The 21,916-nt window shown below is 43.4% G+C and overlaps 1 protein-coding gene across 13 annotated transcripts in view; it reads left to right on the top strand.

Moving 5' to 3' along the window:
• Positions 1 to 21,916, top strand: part of FNBP1 (formin binding protein 1) — a 135,434-nt gene that overhangs the window by 60,505 nt on the left and 53,013 nt on the right. For all 13 annotated transcript variants that reach the window (XM_024998980.2, XM_024998970.2, XM_024998966.2 and 10 more), the window contains exons 4-6: positions 125 to 272; positions 16,056 to 16,118; positions 16,554 to 16,658. In XM_024998980.2, the coding sequence (XP_024854748.1) occupies positions 125 to 272; positions 16,056 to 16,118; positions 16,554 to 16,658 (316 nt within the window). The remainder of the gene's footprint in view (positions 1 to 124; positions 273 to 16,055; positions 16,119 to 16,553; positions 16,659 to 21,916) is intronic.

Below are 21,916 nucleotides of genomic sequence, written 5' to 3'. Positions count from 1 at the left end.
ACCCTATGGGAGCTGGAGGCATATTACCCTGATAGTAACGTTAATTACTCTTTCGCTGGCGGGAAGCCGCGTGAGAGAGGATGTGCCCTGTTTGGAAAGGAGTGGTGTGTGTTCTGTTCTGTAGGTATACGGCTTGCCAAGCCTTCCTTGCCACCCTGAATGAAATGAACGATTATGCTGGGCAGCATGAACTCATCTCCGAGAATATGACCTCTCAGATCATTGTGGAGTTAGTGCGCTACGTCCAGGAACTGAAGCAGGAGAGGAAATCGGTAACTAAAACTTGTTTTTCTTCCTAAGAGGTGGAGCAAAGATGATGGGACTATCCCTCCAAGTTTTTGTTTGTTTGTTTTTATGGTTTCCTGTGCTATACAGTAAATCCTTGTTGCTTATCTATTTTATTTATTTTTTGACCATGCCGCTAGGCATGTGGGATCTTAGCTCCCCAATCAGGAATCAAACCTGTGTCTCCTGCATTGGAAGTGCAGAGTTTTAACCACTGGGCCGCCAGGCAAGTCCCTCCCGAGAAGTTTCAAAGTTAAATGAAATCATATGAGACGGTGGGTCTTAAATTGCCACCTTTGAGAGGCATATAAAAATTCAGGACCCTATTCCTAGAAAGTGTGTCCAGATCTTTACGTATGATTTCAAGGGTCCATTATATACTCTGCAACTCATTTGTGGGCCCCAGAATACTAACCTTTTACGATGAATTTAAATATATTTGAGGCTCTGGGACATACAAGAGCAAGCAAGGTAATATGGTGTCTGCTGTGTGGAATAAACTGTATTAAAATAAATCCTTATAAGGAGTTCAAAAGAGCCAGAAAGATGGCCTCAGTTACAGACACTCTGTTCCCTGGCTCATTCATTGTCATCTAATAAAGGGCCTTTTTGGTCCTCTCATCACCATTACAGTCTTTTCATGACTTTTATTGATAACAAAAGGGAAAAATGTACCCTCGAGTAAAGTATATTCATAGTCAAGATTTTGACCGAAGAGATTTATCATTAAGCCGTGGTCTATATCACTGTACTTGGATTGCCTGTGAGGCACGTAATAATTTGTTGTAATAAAATACCAAAGTTGGCCAGTGACATGCTTTTCTCATGCAAGAGTCGACTCATTGGAAAAGACCCTGGTGCTGGGAAAGATTGAAGGCCACGGGAGAAGGGGGTGGCAGAGGATGAGATGGTTGGACAGCGTCACTGACTCAGTGGGCATGAATTTGAGCAAACTCTGGGAGATAGTGAGGGACGGAGGAGCCTGGCGTGCTGCAGTCTGTAGGGTCACAGTTGGACACAGCTGAGGACCGAACAACGATGACAAAATGCTTTCCTGTGTACGTTTGAGTCCTTCTCTGAGTGCTCTGGAGATACATGAGCCAATAAGACTGGTAGAGTTTTTGCTGAAATGGAGGAGACATTAAATAATAATGACCAAAATAATTATTTAATTGCAATTGTGATAGTGTCAACAAAGTCCAATGTATATACACAAATGAACATATAATGGGAACAGCTGACATGCTCATGCGCCATATCAGGGGAAGGTTCCCCAGAGGGCTTGAGGGACAAGTGGGAGCCACCTGGGACAAAGATTCAGTAGAGAGAACAGCTGTGCAAAGGCCCTGAGGCAGGAAGGTGTTTGGAACAAAGTTATATTGAGATGAGGCTTTTTGTCTGTTCACATTAGAGTGGTGATTCTCAAGAAGGCACAGCTTTTTCTACCCACCCCAGCAAATATTTGTCAATGTCTGGAGATGTTTCTGGTTGTTTGGGTTATTATAGCTGGGGGTGGGTGTTGCTGCTGGCTTCCAGTGGGTAGAACCCAGAAGTGCTGTTAACATCCCATAATGCACAGGATGAGCCTCCACGACAAAGAATTACCCGACCCAAAATGTGTGCGCCAGAGCTCCAGTAGGGTGACAGGCTCGATAGACTGTTCACGAAAGGGGAACTTTTATGTGACGGCAAGGAAGCAGCGAAACAGAATACTGAGGTTTGGAATGAAGCAAAATCCCCATACAGTCATAAAATAAACACGGTAAATCTGGATGCAATGTTGGACTGCTTCCCTGGCTCCAGAATTTCCCTCGACCCCGCAAAGTTTCTGTTAAACACCTTCTTCTTATTTGTTCCTTTGGTCAGTGCCTCGTATCTCTTACTGACCTTCCTTCGCTCATACGGTTTAGCATTTTAGCCAACACTCTGAGTTGAAAACTCCGTGTATTTACCTTAGAGGGAAGTATTCATTCTCTTTTCTGGAGTGAATCGTGAAGTGTGAAGTCCACGTGACTTGGCCTCCTGTTGCTTTTTTCAGTGCCTCCCCTCCAACCACACAGCCCCCTCGCTGCTCCTCGCCCACGCCCTCTGCGTCCTGGCCCAGAGCCTTTGCACTGCGTTTTCTTGCCTCGGTAAAACTTTTCCCTAAGTATCTGCAGAGTCCACTTCCCGACTTCTTTCTCAGGAATGTCAGCTTCTCATTCAGGTCTGTCTCGTTTATCTTATTGAAGACTATAGGGCTTTCCTGGTGGTCCAATGGCTAAGACTCTGCACTCCCAGTGCAGGGGCCCAGGTTCCATCCGAGTCAGGGCACTAGATCTCATGCGCCGCAACTAAGCTGCTGTGCTACAACTAAAGATCCCACATGCCACAGCTAAGACCCAGCACCGCCAAAGAAAGAAATATTTTTTTAAAATTACAAGGTCCTCCCACCTTCTCCACCTCATTTATGCTACTTCCCCCTGCTTTATTTATTTATTTTTCTTTAGCTGTTGTTGTTCAGTCACTTAACTTGTTGTACTGCTGCTGCTAAGTCACTTCAGTCATGTCCGACTCTGTGCGACCCCAGAGACGGCAGCCCATCAGGCTCCCCCGTCCCTGGGATTCTCCAGGCAAGAACAGTGGAGTGGGTTGCCATTTCCTTCTCCAAAGCATGAAAGTGAAAAGTGAAAGTGAAGTCGCTCAGTTGTGTCCGACTCTTAGCGACCCCACTGACTGCAGCCCATCAGGCTCCTCCATCCATGGGATTTTCCAGGCAAGAGTACTGGAGTGGGGTGCCATTGCCTTCTCCTTGTACTAAAGCAAAGCTTAGATTCTCATGTTTGCATTTTCATGTAAATAACATTATGTTGTTGTTGTTGTCCAGTCACTAAGTTGTGTCTGGCTCTTTGTGACCCCACGGACTGTAGCACACCAGGCTTCCCTGCCCTTCACTATCTCCCAGAGTTTGCTCAAACTCATGTCCGTTGAGTTGGTGATGCTATCTAACCATCTCATCCTCTGCCATCCCCTTCGCCTCTTGCCTTCTTTAGTACTTAATAGTACCTAACATTTTAAGTGTTTGTTTGTTTCTCTTTCACCCCACACTGGAAACTCCACAAGGGCAAGACATGTCTTGTCTCAGCCCCTAAAAGAGTGACGAGTGTCGGGCTCTCGATCAATACTCTTGGAGTATTGAAAGGAAGAATTGAGGAGTAGAAGCAGCCATCTTCAGCATAGCTTAGTTCTCAGTGGGACTTTACTAGTTGGGGATCCTGTGTTTCTGTGTTATGACTGCATCCTTTTGTTTAATTGACTCACTGTTAATCATATGTCTTTTTTATAGTGTGTCATATCTGTACTTTGAATTCTTTTCCTTCTTTAATCAAAAATTATAGTCATTTAATGAGTAAATGATAGGTAGTACAGTCAGACATTAAATGATATCTTGCAATACATAGCATTGCTTTTATTTTAGGGAGAATTACTCTCTCTGAGTCAGATGTTCTGCTGGGAGGAGATGTAAACAACATACTCTCTTAAAGCCTTTTGTAATTCTATTCAGATGAAAATTTAGGAAACTGAAAGTTTTTAAAGTTCTAGAAAGAATATCAATAAATACATGTACATTTCCAGTGTTTTAATGTAATGATTTATGAACTTATTTGCTTTATTACATGGTAATAGTTACCATTATTTAGAATGCTTGATATGGCAGTATGTTGATGCTCTAATATCGAAAATTATTTTGATAATAATATTGGATATTTAACCATTTGGCCTCAAGTGCTTGTTTTTATAGGTGATAATAACTGATGAGGAGGAGGGGCAGGCTGTTATACATTTTGCTCATTGTCTTACTTACATTTTGCCCCCAGCCAGCCCACCTCTCTGGGCAGTGGTTGTTCACATACGAGCTTTTGTTCCCGCTGAGTTTATTTTCTTGAACTTACATCCAAAGATGCCAGATTGACAGGTATGAAGGTCTCTGCAGCGTAGAAAGGGCTGTAGAAGGGCTCCTTGGGATGCTCTCGTGCTGAGCAGCCTTTCTCCCCTTGACCTTTCACTTTTGGTTACCCTGACTTTTCTTAGTAAGTGATCTAATTTTCTTAAGGATGATTCTCAAAACCACAGTGCACTGCTATCGCTTCCACTTTCTGGTGATGGTAACTATCAGCAGAAGGACACCAAGAGAGCTAGAGACCAAATCCAGCTCTTCTGGGGTCACATTCAGTTGCCGCTTCACTGCGGCACTGTGAAGCGCTGCCAGTGAACTTCAGATCTTCCTGGGAGGAGAGGAGAGCCTGAATCAGAAGTATGTCCAGAGAGCCTCAGGTCCCGGTAGTCGGGGAGGTGAGGAAGGGACCCAGGGTCTGCAGTCAACAAACCCGCTTAGGACTCCAACAGCCCCACCAGCTAGGAAACCTTAGTCAGGATGTAAAAGTCTGAGCAACTTAGTTCTGCATCTGTAAGTGAGGCTGATGGTAATAAACCCCTTCCAGAGTTGCGGGGAGGGTTACAACAAGACAAGTACCCACCACCTAGCACCTCACTGGTATTGATGCGTAGGCACTGCACATCTGGAACCTCCCATCAGGGCCTTCTGTTTCTCAATACAGAATCTCCTTCCTACTCCAGAGAAAGGGCTTGATCAGGGTTTATTACAGAAAGCAGGAATGTCTACAGGTCTCCTTGTGACCATGTGTCATAACAGGTGCATTTAAAAGGATCTTTCTAAAAATGTTGACTTGGCGGATGGTATTGAAAACAAGCTGCTTTTAAAATTTTAGGTCAAGCTATTGTTTCTTGTGGCTGGCTAGAAATACTGTCCTGCTGAAGTACCATTCTTAACTGTCAGCCTAATACCTTCTGAGCCACTTAATATAGTGGTGAGTTCCTCCCTGCCCAAAGGGACAGTTTAGAATTTACAGGATTACTGCTGGATCTTATTACTCCCAATAGAGAGTGTTTCCACGTTCAGTTCCAATAGCAGTAGAAAATCATTTTTCATCTAGATTTTTCTATGTTTGAGCACATTAATCTCTAACAAGGTGAGAAATGGCTCACTATGCAAAAGATGAGGTTTCCTTCCTTCCTTGGATGGATTTGAAAGGAAGTGGAAGCACCCGCCTGCCAATGCAGGTTAGATGTAAGAGGCACGGGTTCGCTCCCTGAGTTGGGAAGATCCCCTGGAGGAGGGCACAGCAACCCACTCGAGTATTCTTGCCTGGAGAATCCCATGGACAGAGAAGCCTGGCAGGTGGCGATCCATAGCGTCACACGGAGCTGGACACGGCTGAGGCAACGCACGCTGGTGGTGTGAGAGATGAGAGTAGAGGGGGATACGGACATTCTCCTTGCCTCTGGGCCATGTTGTGCTCACAAGTGAGTTGTCTGATCTTAAGCAGAATCTTGAGGTCTTAAAGGTATAACCAATTCACGATGCTGTAGAGCAGAAACTAGGCTCCCACATGCTGAGTGGCCAAAAAAAATTTTTAATTAAAAAAGTGTACAACCTGAGAGTTTCAAAAAATTAATTTCAAAAAATCTCCAACTGTAAGATAGAATGATGCTCACTGTTCATATTTTTAGGGGGAAAGATGATTTTTTAAAATTTATTTCATTTTTTAATTGAAGCATGGTTGATTTACAATCTTGCTCCAATCTCTGTTGTACAACAAACTGACTCAGTTATGCACATATAGACATTCTTTTAAAATATTCTTTTCCATTATCGTTTACCCCTGGAGATTGGATGCAGTTCCCTGTACTGCACAGTAGGCCCTGGTTTATCCATTCTAAATGGAATAGTTTGCATCTACCAGCCCCAAACCCCAGTCCATCCCTCTCCCTCCCCTGCTCCCTGTTGGCCACCACGGGTCTTATTTCCATGTCTAGGAGTCTGTTTCTGTTTTGAGGGTACGTTCATTTGTGCTATATTTTACATTCAACATAGAAGTCATGCCATATGGTATCTCTGGGCCCATCCGTACTGCTGCAAATGGCATTATTTTGTTCCTTTTTATGGCTGAGTAGTATTCCACTGTATATATGTACCATATCTTCTTTATCTATTGTTCTGTTGATGGACATTTAAGTTTCCATGTCTTGGCTCTTGTGAATAGAGCTGCTATGAGCGCTGGGGTACAGGTATCTTTTCGAATTCTAGTTTTGTCTGGATTTATGCCCAGAAGTGAAGTTGCAGGATCTTATGTGCTGTGCTGTGCTTAGTCGTTCAGTCGTGTCTGACTCTTTGGGACCCCATGGACTATAGCCTACCAGGCTCCTCTGTCCATGGAGATTCTCCAGGCTAGAATACTGGAGTGGGTCGCCATGCCCTCTTCCAGGGGATCTTCCCAACCCAGAGGTTGAACCCAGGTCTCCCACGTTGCAGACAGATTCTTTACCACCTGAGCCACCAGGGAAGCCCCGGGATCATATGATAACTCTATTTTTAGATTTTTGAGGAACCTCCATGCTGTTCTCCATGATGGTTGCACCAACTTACGTTTCCATCAGCAGTGTAGGAGGGTTCCCTTTTCTCCTTTCTCTTTCATTTGTTATTTGTAGACTTGAGGAAATACGATTTTTATGCAGCAGTTTCCACACATGCTCTGTTCTGTAGGGAGCTCACTCACCTAGTATTATGAATAACCAGTGTCTGTCCTGATACACAAAAGTGTGTTTGCTTGTTTTGACGAAAATGTGTTGATTTTGTGAAAGGAAATTCTTTAAAAGAGAGCTTTGACTTGCCATTTGCAAGAGCACAGCCATTTAGGTTCTTTCCTGCCTGGTGTTTGAGCCAGCAGCAGTCCTCACTAGGGACCACCAGCACTTCTGGAAGCCTGAGAGGGGCAGTGGCTCTTAATTTCTTCACCTAATGGGCTCCACTCAAGGCAACTGTATTTTTGGCAAGATGCTCACCTTCTCTTTAGAAGTAATGGAATTAGTAGCCTGCCCTTGGGGTGAGTGTAAGTCAAAATATACAGTGACCGTTTCCTTTGCTTCGCATTCAGTCTTTTATTCTCAAAGATAAATTCACACATCTGATTTTGTGCCAGTGTCTTGGATTTACTGGTGTTCAATGATTATGGGTAGAAACAACTGGGGAAATCAACAGTTCTTTCTAAGGCAGCATGACGAATTTTAATGTGTAAAATCTGGAAGTTTTATACTGGCTTGCTTTTCGTGAGTGTGAGTGAGTGCTCAGTCATGTCTGACTCTTTGCAACCCCACAGACTGTAGCCCACCAGGTTCCTCTGTCCATGAGATTTTCCAGGCAAGAATAGTGGAGTAAGTTGCCATTTCCCCCTCCAGAGGATCTTCCTGACCCAGGGATCAAACCTGTATCTCCTGCATTGCAGGCAGATTCTTTATCTGGCTATCAGGAAGCTTGGGCTGGTTTTTCTAGATTTTTATAAATTTACAATGAGAGCGATATTCATTATCTCTGTAATCTAACCACATGCAATGAAAACTTCAATTTCTTTTATTTATTCTTTCTTTTTAGGTAGAGAGACAGTGATTCATTTATTAGTTGCCAAAATTTTACAAAAACTCTGAATTAAAGAACAAAAACTTAAAATCCTTGTCAATCAAAATCCTCATTTTTGTAAGTTTCCTTCTGTGTATATGCTCAGTCACTCAGTTTTGTCCAACTCTTTCAGTCCATGAGGTCATTCTTTGTGACCCCATAGACTGTAACCCACCAGGCTCTTCTGTCCATGGGGTTTTCCAGGCAAGAATACTAGAATGGGTTGCCATTTTCTTCTCCAGGGGATCTTCCCAACCCAGGGATTGAACCCGAATCTCTTGCATCTCCTGCATTGGCAGGCAGATTCTTTACCACTAGTGTCACCTGGGAAGTCCTGAAAATATGTGGTTTTCATAATTAGAATTTTAGTGGCTATAGTTATTAAATAATTTTAGAGAGCAGTGTTCAGCTCCAACCTCTGAGTCTGTGTAGGGTTATCTGCAGTGGTCACCACTAACCACATATGAGGGATTTATGGAGATTTATAGCTCCAGGAGGGGAATCAGGAGGTTCCAGCCAACATTTACTGGAACCTCTAACTACATTTCTCCCGGCAGGTGGAAAGAATGCTTCATTTCAAAATGTTGGCCAGGAGCAGAATCAGTTTTTGGCAATGGTTATCTGAAGAGTTCTAGAGGAAATAATTATACAATGCCTTCAGTGACTCACTAAAATTTTTCTAAATCTCAGATAATGCTTGCAAGACCCTACATTACTGCAAAATGACCATAAGAAAAATTTACCCAAGGTTTCAGAGATGTTGAAAAATTGATAACTAAAAGTCACGCACTCTTCTTAAAGTTTAGGTGTTGAATAGGTTCTGTTTATGAAACTTACAAAACAAACTTAATTGCCTGTAAGGCAGTTCTGCAGCCCAGACTGGCTCTCATATGTCTAGGGCATGTTTTTTTTGTTCGTTTGTTTTGGCTGCACCCTGCCGTGCAGCTTGGGGGATCTCAGTTCCCTGACCAGGGACTGAACCCCAGCCATGGCGGTGAAAGCACCAAATCCTAACCATTGGGCCACCAGCAAACTCCCTAGAACATGTTTTTATAAGAGATGACAGTGAACAGTTAAAACTTAGCATGAAGGAAAGCAGAAAGTAAAAGGAGCTTATCTGTGTGATCAAGCTAATTGCAAATCTGTTTTTGATTTATTCAGTCCTGTTGAGATTCAGCTGTGGATACTCTGTTATAAAGCCAGAACCTGTAAGAAGAAAATGCAGAAAAGCAAGGCAGATATTAGATTTCATGATCAGGAAAAAGAGCAGTGGGTCTAAAAAAGCAGTTAGTTCTTCCTTACTGGTGTTACTGTGCTGAGTCACTCGGTCATGTCTGACTCTTTGCAACCCCATGGACTGTATAGATAGCCCACCAGGCTCCTCTGTCTGTGGGATTTCCCAGGCAAGAGGGGGTTGCCATTTTCTCCTCCAGGGGAACTTCCTTACTCAAGGATGGAACCCACATCTCCTGCACTGCTCATTTATCACTGAGCCACTTGGGAAACCCCTCACAAAGCAGGAAACCCTCCAAAACTAATTGGCCTTTTGTAAGTCATGCGTATACAACACCCACTAATAGCGTTGGGTTTAATGTATGTCTAGAAGGTATATTTTGTTTTGTTCTGTCCTCTTTGTTTTCAAAGAATATTCTATTTAGACCAGCATTCTATGAAGACCCTGTCCCCACTGTGGCTCTGTCACCTGCAAAACCACTGGTCTGATGAAGCAAAGAAATTCTATTTTCTCATTTATGGGATGACATACTTAGTTATCAGGATCCTTCAGTTTTGTCCTTGACTTCCTGAATTTGAAATGTGACTTTGTATTTCCCCCTTGTAAGTAGGAATGAGACCTTTTTCTTCTAAAATTTGTGAGAATTCCTTGACAAAAGTTGTGTGTCTCTCCCCTGATTCACTGACACAGCATCGTTGTCAGTGGAGGCCCTGGAGCCCAGGAAGAGTGTAAAGGATGTCCCAGAGTTCTGTGATGAGGTGGCCCACTCAACCTGTCCAAAAACAAACTGTGGATCCCCAGAGTTTATCCTTTATCCTGCCCCAGTCCTATCCTGTTATCCAGTCCAGCACTTCCCTGGTGGCTCAGACAGTGAAGAATCTGTCTGCAATGCAGGAGACCTGGGTTTGATCCCTAGGTTGGGAAGATCCCCTTGAAAGGAAATAGCAACCCACGCCAGGATTCTTGCCTGGAGAATCCCATGGACAGAGGAGCCTGGCGGGCTACAGTCTGCGGGGTCACAAAGAGTCGGACACGACTGAGTGACTAAGCACAGCATTCCTATCTACAATTCCCACCATCTGTGAATGGCAGTCCTTTTTAACCCAGTTGTTCTGGCCAAAAACGTGGGGCACCCAAGGCTTATTTTTCCCTTACGCCCCGTCTTCTGGCTAACGTCAGGTCCTGTCGGCTGTACCTTCAGTAAATGTTCTGAATCCAGACACTTCTCAGCACTTCCTGCACAACCAGTCTCTCATCATCTCTCATCTGATGGACTGTCCTAAGCCTTTTAGTTTTAACTTGTCTCTGCTTCCAGGCCTGCCTCCTGGTCAGTGGTCCAGCTCCCCATCTCCATCTCCACCACCAGCTCCCCCTTGGGCAGGTGCAGCAGCCTGCCCCTCCTGCTTCCATTCAGTACGTTCTCCATACAGCAGGCAGCACAACCCTGCGATAATGCAAATCAGACCATGTCACTTCCCGTCTTACATTTTTCCAGTAGCTTTCCACAGTGCTCGTGGGGCTTGGGAAGCCGTCCACGGTCTGGCCCTTGCTTTCTTCTCCTGCCTTACCCTCCCTCTCAGTCTAATTGCACTGGCATCTCTCAGTTCCCTGGACAGGCCAAGCCCTTTCCCACTTCAAAGCATCCTCATTAGCTGTTCCCGCTGCTTGCTTGGAACGGTGTTTCTGAGAACTTTGCAAGTTCACTCCTGCACTTTGTTCAAGCCTCTGCTTCAGCATCCTCCCAGACTGCCCCGTCTAAACGCTGCCCACACCCACACCCATCCCTCCCTAGTTCCTTACCCTCTTCTCCTACCGCTGTGTCTACAGGTCCACAGGGAAAGGAACTTTGTTTTATTCACAAGCAATGTAGCACCCTGCACGTGTGGGTGTGCAATGAACACACTTGAATGAATGATTTGAGTTGGACTTTAAAACCTTTCAGCTCAGGGAAGGATGACTGTCCCTGAAGTTTCACCTACCCACCTAGCACTCTATCTAAAACCCTTATTAAAGGTGATTTCCCTTGGTTTGGTTTGGAAGAACAGTTTCATACCCTTGGAAGAGATCACCTGAAGAATCTAAGCCATTGGCTGCTTACTATCGATCCTTTGAAGATCCTTTCATCCTGAGTGAATCAGGATCCTTCAGAGGAATTAGAATCTTAAGGAATGTGAAAGAATGGATTGTTTTGAAGAACAGTTTTAAAAAAGACTTCTGGAGTCTAGGTGAAAAGTGTGGATGCGGGGAATTCTCTGCAGGTCCAGTGGATAGACTCTGTGCGCTCACTTCCGAGGGCCCAAGTTCAGTCCCTGTTTGGGGAACTGAGATCCCATGAGCCTCGTGTGCAGACATAAAGAGCAATAGTGTGTTTGTGGAGAGTTCTGGGGAGTGAAAGCCAGCAGGAGAATAAGAGGGTGCTGGGGGGAGGGGAGCAGCAGGAGAGGGGGTGACGGCAACTTGACCAGAGCTGCTGGACCTGGACTGGGCTGGGGGTGGGGGCTGCCCAGTGCCCAGACGGTCAGTATTATGGGGGAAGTTAAGTAACTGCACACGACACAGGGAGGCAGGCATTTTAGGAACTTTAAACAAGTCCATTGAGAAAGTATTTTTGTTATAAATGAATTTGGAGGAAACAGGTCTTACTGAAGAAAACCACAAGGCCATTCCCATCACAAATGTTTCTGGGGTTATGGTTTGGGCTTCACTGAAGTGACAACTGCCCTGAACCTGTCTGAAGGTGCTTCACAGCTTCCCTACACAGTCCACATGAATATCCACACACACAGATTTATCATTAGGTTAATTAACCCTGAGTCAGGCTAGCACTAGAAGCCTGCTGGTATTCAAGCCCATCACACTGTAGGGTTTTTTGGAAATTCTAGTATCTGTCACAGCTATATTTTCTGGAAACTCCTTTCTTCTTCCCCTTTTAAAGTTTTTTGTGTTCCTTTGTTTTCATATGTAGAATCTGAGTTTTATTTAAAATTCCAGATGGCTGGCTGGCTGGCTGTCCTTATTTGAGTGTTTATTCTGTTATTTTTTTTTCCACCTTTTTTTTTTTTAAAAGAAGTGGCTCTTTTCACATCAATGCCGTATTTTGCTTTTTTAATGTAGTTTTAAAAATTGTTGATCTATGTTATATATATAGCAAAATGAGTAGCTGTTGTACCTAATTGCAGTGTGTGAGTAACAAATAATCTCACCATTTATCTATTCAGCCTAAGGATGATTTCTTGCAGCACAGTTAAATCTGCTTCGAAGCTTTGTCTTTGTCATTTTGCTTTGAGTTAATGCCTGCCTATTTTAGGTTTCTTGTGATTTTTTTCTTTTTTTTTTTTTTTTTTTTAAATCTCAGCTCCTCCTGGTCCCTGGGAAATTTCTGAAAAATTTTTGAAGGCTCATTTGATTTGTATAGATTTTACCTGTATATTTTTAAGGTTCAACCAAAAGTTGAAAGTAAGCTTCGCTGCCACCCAGATAGCATCAGGCATTTAAAAAGGTCTATTATCATGTTTGAAGAGAGACTAAAGCATCTTATTACAGGAGAAAGCAAAGAGCGTTTTTTTTCTTTTCCTGGGTCTCTAGAGATGGCATTTCCTGTCTCTCCTCTGATAGGAGCAAAGAGCTGTGATGACTTCACTCCGTGGCTCCAAAAGAAGTGCCTATTATCTTTTTTCTCGAGAACAATTCGTCTTTATTTAGAGCTTGGAGGCACACTTTTTAGATCCACACTTGCTCACTGCCCAGCGAAGAAATGTTTGACCATTGTTTGTTAATAAACAAGAAACACATCTGGCAAGCTGGTTGGTTTGTTTAACTTTGCAACTGTTGAAATAAAGCCATTAAAGGAGGGAAGATCTAGCTGGCTACAAAGGGCCGCTGCTATTTAGGTCATGGGATGCTCGAAACCATCAGAAGGGCTTTTGTTCCGTCCATTGGTTTCCTAAGGGATCAGCCAGCCCAGGGTTTTTGTGTCTTGCAGGCAAATCCATCTTGGAGAACACATACTAGGCAAGAAAGACTAGAAAGAAAATCGGTGACAGTTTTTTTTTTTTTTTTTTCTCTTAAGCCACAGGAAATGCAAGCACAAGTGTACTTCTTGAATAATTGTTTTGGTGTTGCGGGGGCGGGGGGCGGGGATGGTGGGGGAGAATGTTATGACAGGAGCCCTTCCTGGGAAAAAGCTAACCAATAAAGTTGAGGTCCACACTGTGCTTGAAAAATAAATGCATATTTATTATTCAACCTGGAAATGAAGAAGCAAGAGAATTTACTATCTAGTAGGTTTTTGATCAAATTATCCACTTGTGCATCCCAAACATGGCCTTTTTTGGAAGACTGTGGTCTTCAGAGCCGGTCCCTCTGCTGGTAAAGCCCGATCCCCCTTTCCTGTGCAGGGTCCGTGGCTTTTGCACGTTCTTGGGCTGCGTTTCCTCTCGGTCAGGACGGCGCTGGCTGTGGGGGAGCTTTCGTTTTGTGAAACCGTTCATTTCAGAGCTGCTGTTAGAGTAGAAGCTTAGAGCCCAGCTCTGAATTGGGTGCCGAGGTTTTCTTTTTGTGTCTGTCTTTGAATCTCAAAGTAAGATTGGGGAGAAATGGGGATAGCTTTTCAGCCAACTATAGGACACCAGGGACCTGCATAGGAAATGGGGCTGGTCCTCTGGATAGTTTGGGGATGAGGGACTCTCGGGGCCGAGGGGCACAGCTGAGCCTTTGTCCCCCTCCCGAACCCCTCACTCCTCTGTCTCCCCAGATCCTCCCCACCCCCCTTCACCTTCTTTAAAGTGATGTCTGTGGCTTTCAGAAAACCTGCTCCCGTTCTGTACTTCCCCTCAAAGCTCAACTCTGCTCTCGGCTCATCTTACGCCTCCCCAAAGTCCATCCTTTCTTACTTGTTTATGCCTACCTTCGACTCCATCTCTTTTTGGTCGTATCCACCTCTTTTCTGTCGTATCCCTCTGTCTATTATGAGACTCGAAATACGAAGCCCCACGGGGCTCCTCCAGACCAAAAAAATTGCTAGATGGGTAAACCTTGCTGTCAAGAGGCACTTAAAATGGTGAAACGTGACCTCTGAAGAGAGACAAGAAAACATTCCCTTATAAAGGAACACTGTTCTTTAAGAAAAAAAAAAAAAGAGTCTGATTTTTGTCTCCTCCTCTCTGGCCTCCCGGGGTCAGTTACCTTGTGTGTCTCGGCTAAGCCATAGGTTCTGATGAGGTGAGAGAAAAGGCTCTGAGTACCGAGGGGACCTCTCCATGCCCGCCACCCTTTTGCTTCCCTCCACTACACCCCACTCCCAGCCATGCTTACCTCCTCCGCCAGAAGACAGACAGCACATTCACGCCGGGTCACTGAAGGAAGGTCATTTATTAAAAGGAGCATTTAGCACTTGTGGAGAGGATTCAGGAAGAGCAAAGGGATGGACTGGTACTCCCCACACCCCGGGCTGATCACAGTAGGGAGCTGCCGTGGCCCTAGGTCTCAAAGAGCAGGGGAGCCTTGTAGGAACTTCAGAGATGAGCTGTGGGGGCACTGCCCGGCCAGAGCTGTGGCCTTTGGTCAAAGGACTTGGTCACCCCTTTGCATCCTAGCGACGGTGCAGATGGAAATTCCCACTCTCTGATCTGCCAGAACCTGTCAAGTCTAACAGCGGGCAAGGGCTTTCGTGCACGTGGTCCATGCAGGTCAGAACATCCTTGGAATCACTCTGACCTCTCCATATCTCACAGCCCACATCTGATCTGACTTATTGGTGATTTTCCCGATCAAAGGACACCGAGAGTCTGAGCCTCTGTCACCACATACACTGCCGCCCCAGGGTGCAAGTGTCCATCATTTCTAGGGTTGGAGAGGGACTCCCACCTGGAACTCCCTCCTGGACTCCCACCTGGAACATTCTTGCATGACATCCCTGACTTCCCAGCTCATGCAGACAAAAAGCCTACAGACTCTGCATAGGCTGCACCTTTCTTCTCTGACCCCATCTCCTCACATTCTTGAGACTCACTTTGATCTGCCTCTCTGACGTCCCTGGTGGTCAACACCAAGCATATACCTGCCACAGGGCCTTTGCAGATGGCAGGAAGGTGAATCGAAGTTTAAGAAAATCTAAGTTATGGAAACATCTACCCAAAACTTAGACAAGTATTTGCAGAAGCATTATTCATAATAGCCCCAAACTGGGGATCGGTCACCCAAAAAATTACCATGTGGCAATAAAAGGAATAAAGTACTGATATGTGTGATCATTGGAAACATTAGACTAAGTGAACATTATGATATGCTGAAAGCATGATGTCAGTCACAAAGGACTTCATATTGTACAATTCCTTTCATATGAAATATCCAGAATAAGCAAGTCTATACAGACCGGAAGTGGTGCGGTATTTGCCTAGGGCTGGGGAAGATGGGAGGTGACAGCTAAGAGGTGCAGCATTTCTTCTGAGGTGATACAAATGTTCAAGGGGCTTCCCCAGCAATCCAGTGGTTAGGACTCTGCCTTCTAATGCAGGGGGTGAGGATTCGATCTCTGGTTGAGGAACTATGATCGCACGTGCCTCGGGAGGGTGGGGTGACAGGGGTACGGCCAGAAAATTTTTTTAAATGTTCTAAAATTGATTGTGATGAGAGTTATTTATTTTGTGACTAGACTAAAACCCATTGAATTGAACAGTTTCAGTGGGTGAATCGTATGATATACGAATTACATCTCAAAGCGATTAAAAATAAAGATCTGATTGCCATCTTTATAAAGCATTCCTGTCATTTTTACAAGTAGCATAAATAACTCTTAGCATTCAGTAGTCTTATAGCTAAAGTCAGATGGAACTCTGTGACTATTGACTTATTACTGTTTTCATTTCTCATTTATTTTTTAAGTCTTACATTTCTTCGGAATGCATGGGCTAGATATTAATATTTAAATGTCCTTGGAGTGGGTGAATTTTTTTTCAAGTCTTAATAAGAGCAAGATGGGGTACTAATCATGGGTGTGTCTCTGCTCCTCCCCCCACCCCCCAGCACTTTCACGATGGACGGAAGGCACAGCAACACATAGAGATGTGCTGGAAGCAACTAGAATCAGTAAGTGAAAAACCAACCGCTCAAGAAATGTCTTTATAGGTGTTTCTGATCTGAATTTAACTTAAGTTTGAATCAACAGGAAGTACAAAATAGAGACCCTAACGTCTTTAGGGAATTTTACAATTTGGATTTAATTGATTTCTAGAGATTATTACTGGAAGTAAAATGTTGAGCCCCAAAGAACCCAAGTGGAGTCTTTTTTCTAAAAATCATAGGGAAGAACAAAGATTAGACAGTTTGGATGGAAATAAAGGCAGATTTTAAAATAAATTCCTGAAATGATGGCATGGAACAAATCAGTTCGGAAAAGAATGCTTTTGGGGAGGGGGCATGAGGGAATGCCGATAAAATTATGATAAAATTACATCTTCATATAGGAATCTCATGGTTTCATTAACAATCACTTTCCCTGTCACCATCTTCCTCTGCTCTTAGAGTAAAAGACGTTTTGAGCGGGATTGCAAAGAGGCTGACCGAGCCCAGCAGTACTTTGAGAAAATGGATGCTGACATAAATGTTACGAAAGCAGATGTTGAAAAGGTAAGGTGAAAGCGAGAGTCTTTTTTTTTTTTTTTCATTTCCCCTTTTAATGCTTGTCACGTATCCTCCCAGACTGCTGGTCCCCAAGTTCTTCTTTCTGATGCAACCACAAAAGGCCACTCAACTTGGGATTATTTTCGTTTCGTGTCAACTTGGGGTGTGGGGTGTTAGGAGGAGGCTGGTGGGGGAATCTAAAATGTGGGGGAATCTTCAGTGTTCTGATTTAAGCAGCGTGTTGATTTCTTTAGTCACCAGGACGATTAACGTGGAGACTTAAACCATGAACATATCTTACGGGGTGGTTTCCGCAGACTGTGGTTCTCTCTTAATGGCTTTTCAAAGAAAAAAAATCGACCTCTTAAAAGCTGGAGCAGACCGCCCAGCGCCATCTGAAAGAGCTTGGCTGCTGGCACTGCTTCTGATAAAAAGATAAAGAGACTCACGCTAGTGGCCAGAGTTCTGATGGACTCATTCAGGTTGCTAACAGGTTGTAGCCCAAGGCTTGCATTGGGAGGTCCTCTCCAAAGCTTTTCCCAAAATGGACTTGTGTGGTTGGCAATTAGGAATATAATTATAAAGCTTGTACTGTGTCTTCTTGTGGTTCCCTGTGTGTTTTTTCCCTAGAAGCTAAATTTTCTTTTTATAAAAGTCATCAATATGACTGTAAACAAAATTAGGCTGTTAAAGAACCGTATTCATTCCTGACTGCCCAGGGCTGATTTGGCATTCATAGCTTCATGCTTTTACGTGGGGAAAAGCACTGCGTTTTTGTAGATTTCTTTCACTTTTTGCCAGATAATTTGGAGATGAATTTGCTTGGAAAATATTGTAAATTAGGTATTTAGTTATTCGCCCAATTCTGCCAAATTCCTTGCTTAAAGCCTAGGCATAGATTAGTATGGCTTCCTCTAAAATTACCTAGTATATTAGAAAACACATTCTTAATATCTGTATTTGATCTTGAGTGGGGATATTTAGTTTACCAAAAGATACATTCATTTGCTGGTAAAATTACCATGCTCATAGTAATGTAACAGTCACTCAGTCATGTCTGACTCTTTGCAACCCCATGGACTGCTACCCACTGGGCTCATCTGCTCATGGAATTCTCTAGGCAGGAATCCTGGAGTGGGTTGCCATTTCCTCCTCCAAGGGATCTTTCCTACCCAAGGTTTGAACCTGAGTCTCCTACATTAGCAGACCCCATGGACTGTAGCCTACCAGGCTCCTCCGTCCATGGGATTCTCCAGGCAAGAGTACTGGAGTGGGGTGCCATCGTCTTCTCCAACCTGAGAAGCCCCAAAATGCACCATAAATTACCATAAGTTCTCATGAAATGTTAATGCCCCAAAGTATTTAATATGTTACTCAATTAAAATAGATTGACCCAAAGTTTATTTAAAAAAAACAACTGGAGGTTAAATGAACATAAAACTTTTGTATATTCATTTAGAGCCAGATGCCTTGCTAATAAACTCTTTTTATTTCTATTTTGGGGTTTTCCTTAGAGACAGTCGTAACAGCAGATAATGACAGTCTTATTCAGTCTTTATGCCTTTTATTTATTTTTCTTATCTTGCTCTTCTGGTTATGACCTCTTTTATCCTGGCAGAAGCAGTTATTGTGGACTTCCTTATCTCGTTCTAGATAAAGAGAGTGCTTCAAATGTTTCCCCATTAAACATGATTATAATAAGCCTTTATCAGGCTTATTATAAGGGATTCCCTTCTTTTCCTATTTTGCCAAGAGGTTGTTTTTGTAAAAACTCAACTTGATATTGAATATCATCAAATACCTTTTCTGTTTCCTTTAATCCATTAATGGACAGATTACATTATTAAGTTTTCTTATATTGAACCAAATTAGCATTCCTGGGACTAGTGTAACTAGATTTTGATGTATATTTTTTTTAAATACAGAGCTGAATTTACATTATTAACATTTTACTTGAGATCTTGCATCGATGTTCACTGAAATCAGTTCAGTTCAGTCGCTCAGTCGTGTCCGACTCTTTGTGACCCCATGGACTGCAGCACACCAAGTTTCCCTGTCCATCAACAATTCCCAGAGCTTACTCAAACTCATGTCCATTGAGTTGGTGATGTCATCCAACCATCTCATCCTCTGTTATCCCCTTCTCCTCCTACCTTCAATCTTTCCCAGCATCAGGGTCTTTTCCAATGAGTCAGCTCTTCACATCAGGTGGAGTTTCAGCTTCAGCATCAGTCCTTCCAATGAATATTTAGGACTGATTTCCTTTAGCATGGACTGGTTGGATCTCCTTGCTGTCCAAGGGACTTTCAAGAGTCTTCTCCAACACCACAGTTCAAAGGCATCAATTCTTCAGCGCTCAGCTTTCTTCACAGTCCAGCTCTCACATCCATACATGACCACTGGAAAAACCATAGCCTTGACTAGACAGACCTTTGTTGGCAAAGGAATGTCTCTGCTTTTTAATATGCTATCTAGGTTGGTCATAACTTTTCTTCCAAGGAACAAGTGTCTTTTAATTTCATGGCTGCAGTCACCATCTGCAATGATTTTGGAGCCCCCAAAAATAAAGTCTGTCATTGTTTCCATTGTTTCCACATCTATTTGCCATGAAGTGATGGGACCAGATGCCATGATCTTAGTTTTCTAAATATTGAACTTTAAGCCAACTTTTTCATTCTTCTCTTTCACTTTCATCAAGAGGCTCTTTAGTTCTTCTTCACTTTCTGCCATAAGTATGGTGCCATCTGCATATCTGAGGTTATTGATATTTCTCCCAGGAATCTTGATTCCAGCTTGTGCTTCTTCCAGCCCAGCATTTCTCATGATGTACTCTGCATATAAGTTAAATAAGCAGGGTGACAGTATACAGCCTTGACGTACTCCTTTCCTAATTTGGAACCAGTCTGTTGTTCCATGTCCAGTTCTAACTGTTGCTTCTTGACCTGCATACCGATTTCTCAGGAGGCAGGTCAGGTGGTCTTGGTATTCTCATCTCTTTAAGAATTTTCCACAGTTTATGGTGATCCACACAAAGGCTTTGCCATAGTCAATAAAGCAGAAGTAGAATGTTTTTCTGGTTCATTGAAATAGAAACCTGTGGTTTTTCTTTCTTGGCTGTTCTAGTTTTCTATGTTAGTTTTGGAATGTTCCTTTTTATTTTCTAAATTATTATTTAGAAATGTTCCTTAAATGTTTTGTAATACTTTATAGTGGGAGAGTTTCTAACTACTGATCTAATTCCTTTTTTGTCCTTGAAAGCATTCACTTTCCGCAAAATGAAAAATCTGATCCCACATGTAGTTTCCTACGCTTACCTGTTGTTTTTACACAGGTGGAAATATCATTCCAGATTTTGCATTCATAGTCCCAGCTTTTCTAGAGAGCTCACAGAATGCACATTGTAGTACTTCTTGAAGCCGCTGAGCCAGCCACTACTTGCAATCTTTAGCCTTTTTCTTCCTTTTTTTTTAAATTGAAGTATAATTGACTTACAATATTATATTAGTGTCAGGTGAACTTCACCTTTGTGTTAGTTAAGATCTCATGACATTGTAAAGGCTTACCCATGATTGCTTCCAAATATTGAGTATGAAAAATTGCATAGAGACTGGCAAGCCTCCTATACCAACATCACCACTGCCTTATATTTCAGTCACATAAGAAGGTAGAAGTCACAGGAGAAAACCTGTGAGATTGAGAAGACAGTGTGTGTGATTATAAATGTATGTTCCTTGGAATTTCCACTCTGGCCCACATTTAAAGTGGGTTCTCCGGGAAGCTCTCCCGGCTCACGGCCAGGCCGGGACCACCTCAGTCTGAGTTTCCCACTTAAGGTTAGGGAATCTACACCTGCTGGGTGAGTTCTGGGCCTTTGTGATTGAAAAATTTTCCAGGGTGATTCTTTAGTTTTCCTCCCTTGGGTCGGGTCCAAGAGAGTTAATGTATCAAAAGCACAATTTCTAGGTCCGGTTGCAGCTTTAGCGCTTTTGAAAGGTACTACCAAACTGAATCGCTCTTCTCAACTATTTTAATATTTCCAAGGATGCATTGTTATTTCTTATACTGACAGTGTCATTTAGTTATGTTTACGGAAGTCCTATTGCAGTTCTGTTCAGTTCAGTCGCTCAGTCGTGTCCGACTCTTTGCGACCCCATGGACCGCAGCACGCCAGGCCTCCCTGTCCATCAGAAACTCCCGGAGTTTACCCAAGCTTGAGTCGGTGATGCCATCCAACCATCTCATCCTCTGTCGTCCCCTTCTCCTGTTTACCTCCTCCCTAAGGACGTGCACTGTCTAATGTTGAAATTCTGGGACTTGCCTGGTAGTCCAGTGGCTAAGGCTGTGCTCCCAATGCAAAGAGCCTGGGTTTGATTCCTGGTCAGGGAACTAGATCCCATGTGCCGCAACTAAGACCTGGGACAGCCAAATGAATAAAAATAAATAAATATTTAAAAAACAATAATAACAACGATAACTGTGCTTCTCCTGACACAAACTAGGGCACTTCACACTTAAAAAAATAAATAAACATCGGAATTCTTAAATTATTCTGTTTATGAATGTGACTTGAAGCGCTGTAATTTCCCCAAAGCAAAGCCATGATTTGATTGTTGTATTAGTTTTTGCATTATCTGTCGCCAGTGAAGCCTCTTGTCAGGATCAAGCTGAAAGGAAGCAGTGTTTCAGTTCTTAGGGGCACTTAATGTAATTTCCCATCTTGACTTCTGAGAGTCTTCGGATCTATTATAAATGTCTTTTCCTCCAGTTTCTGCAAATGATTCAATTACCCAGTTGTCTTTGAGGTGACTCCCCCTGCTTTTTCCGGCAGTCAGCTCCACAGCCCTTGGAATGATAAGCCTGTGTTTACAAAGATACTGTCGCTGCTCCCACTGCGCGTAGGACGGACTTTCCTAAATCGCGCTTGTGTTTGATGACACCGTCTGTGGGGACTGTGTCTGCATGATGCTTCTTCTGTGCTGCATGGGATCTGGATGGGAGCTGATCTTCTTTCCCTTTGGGGGGTTAATGTTCCGCAGAGAGACTGCCCAGATCTACCCCAGCCCACACTTTGGCTTTGGGTTCACCTTGAGTATGTCTTTCGTCCTTTGCTTACAAGCGGGCATGTGTTAGCTTTGAGGTGCCCAGTTTAACTAAATGTAAATTTATATGTATAAATAGAGAGACAAAAAAAAAACCCCAAATCCACTGGCAGTCTTGTCTGTGGGCCCGTGGAAATATCTGGGTGTCATGATCCTGCCATGTCC

This window comes from Bos taurus, chromosome 11, assembly GCF_002263795.3.
Source record: "Bos taurus isolate L1 Dominette 01449 registration number 42190680 breed Hereford chromosome 11, ARS-UCD2.0, whole genome shotgun sequence".
Lineage (NCBI taxonomy): Eukaryota > Metazoa > Chordata > Mammalia > Artiodactyla > Bovidae > Bos > Bos taurus.
The sequence above is the reverse complement of the archived record's forward strand: the minus strand, read 5'-3'. Positions and strand labels throughout refer to the sequence as shown.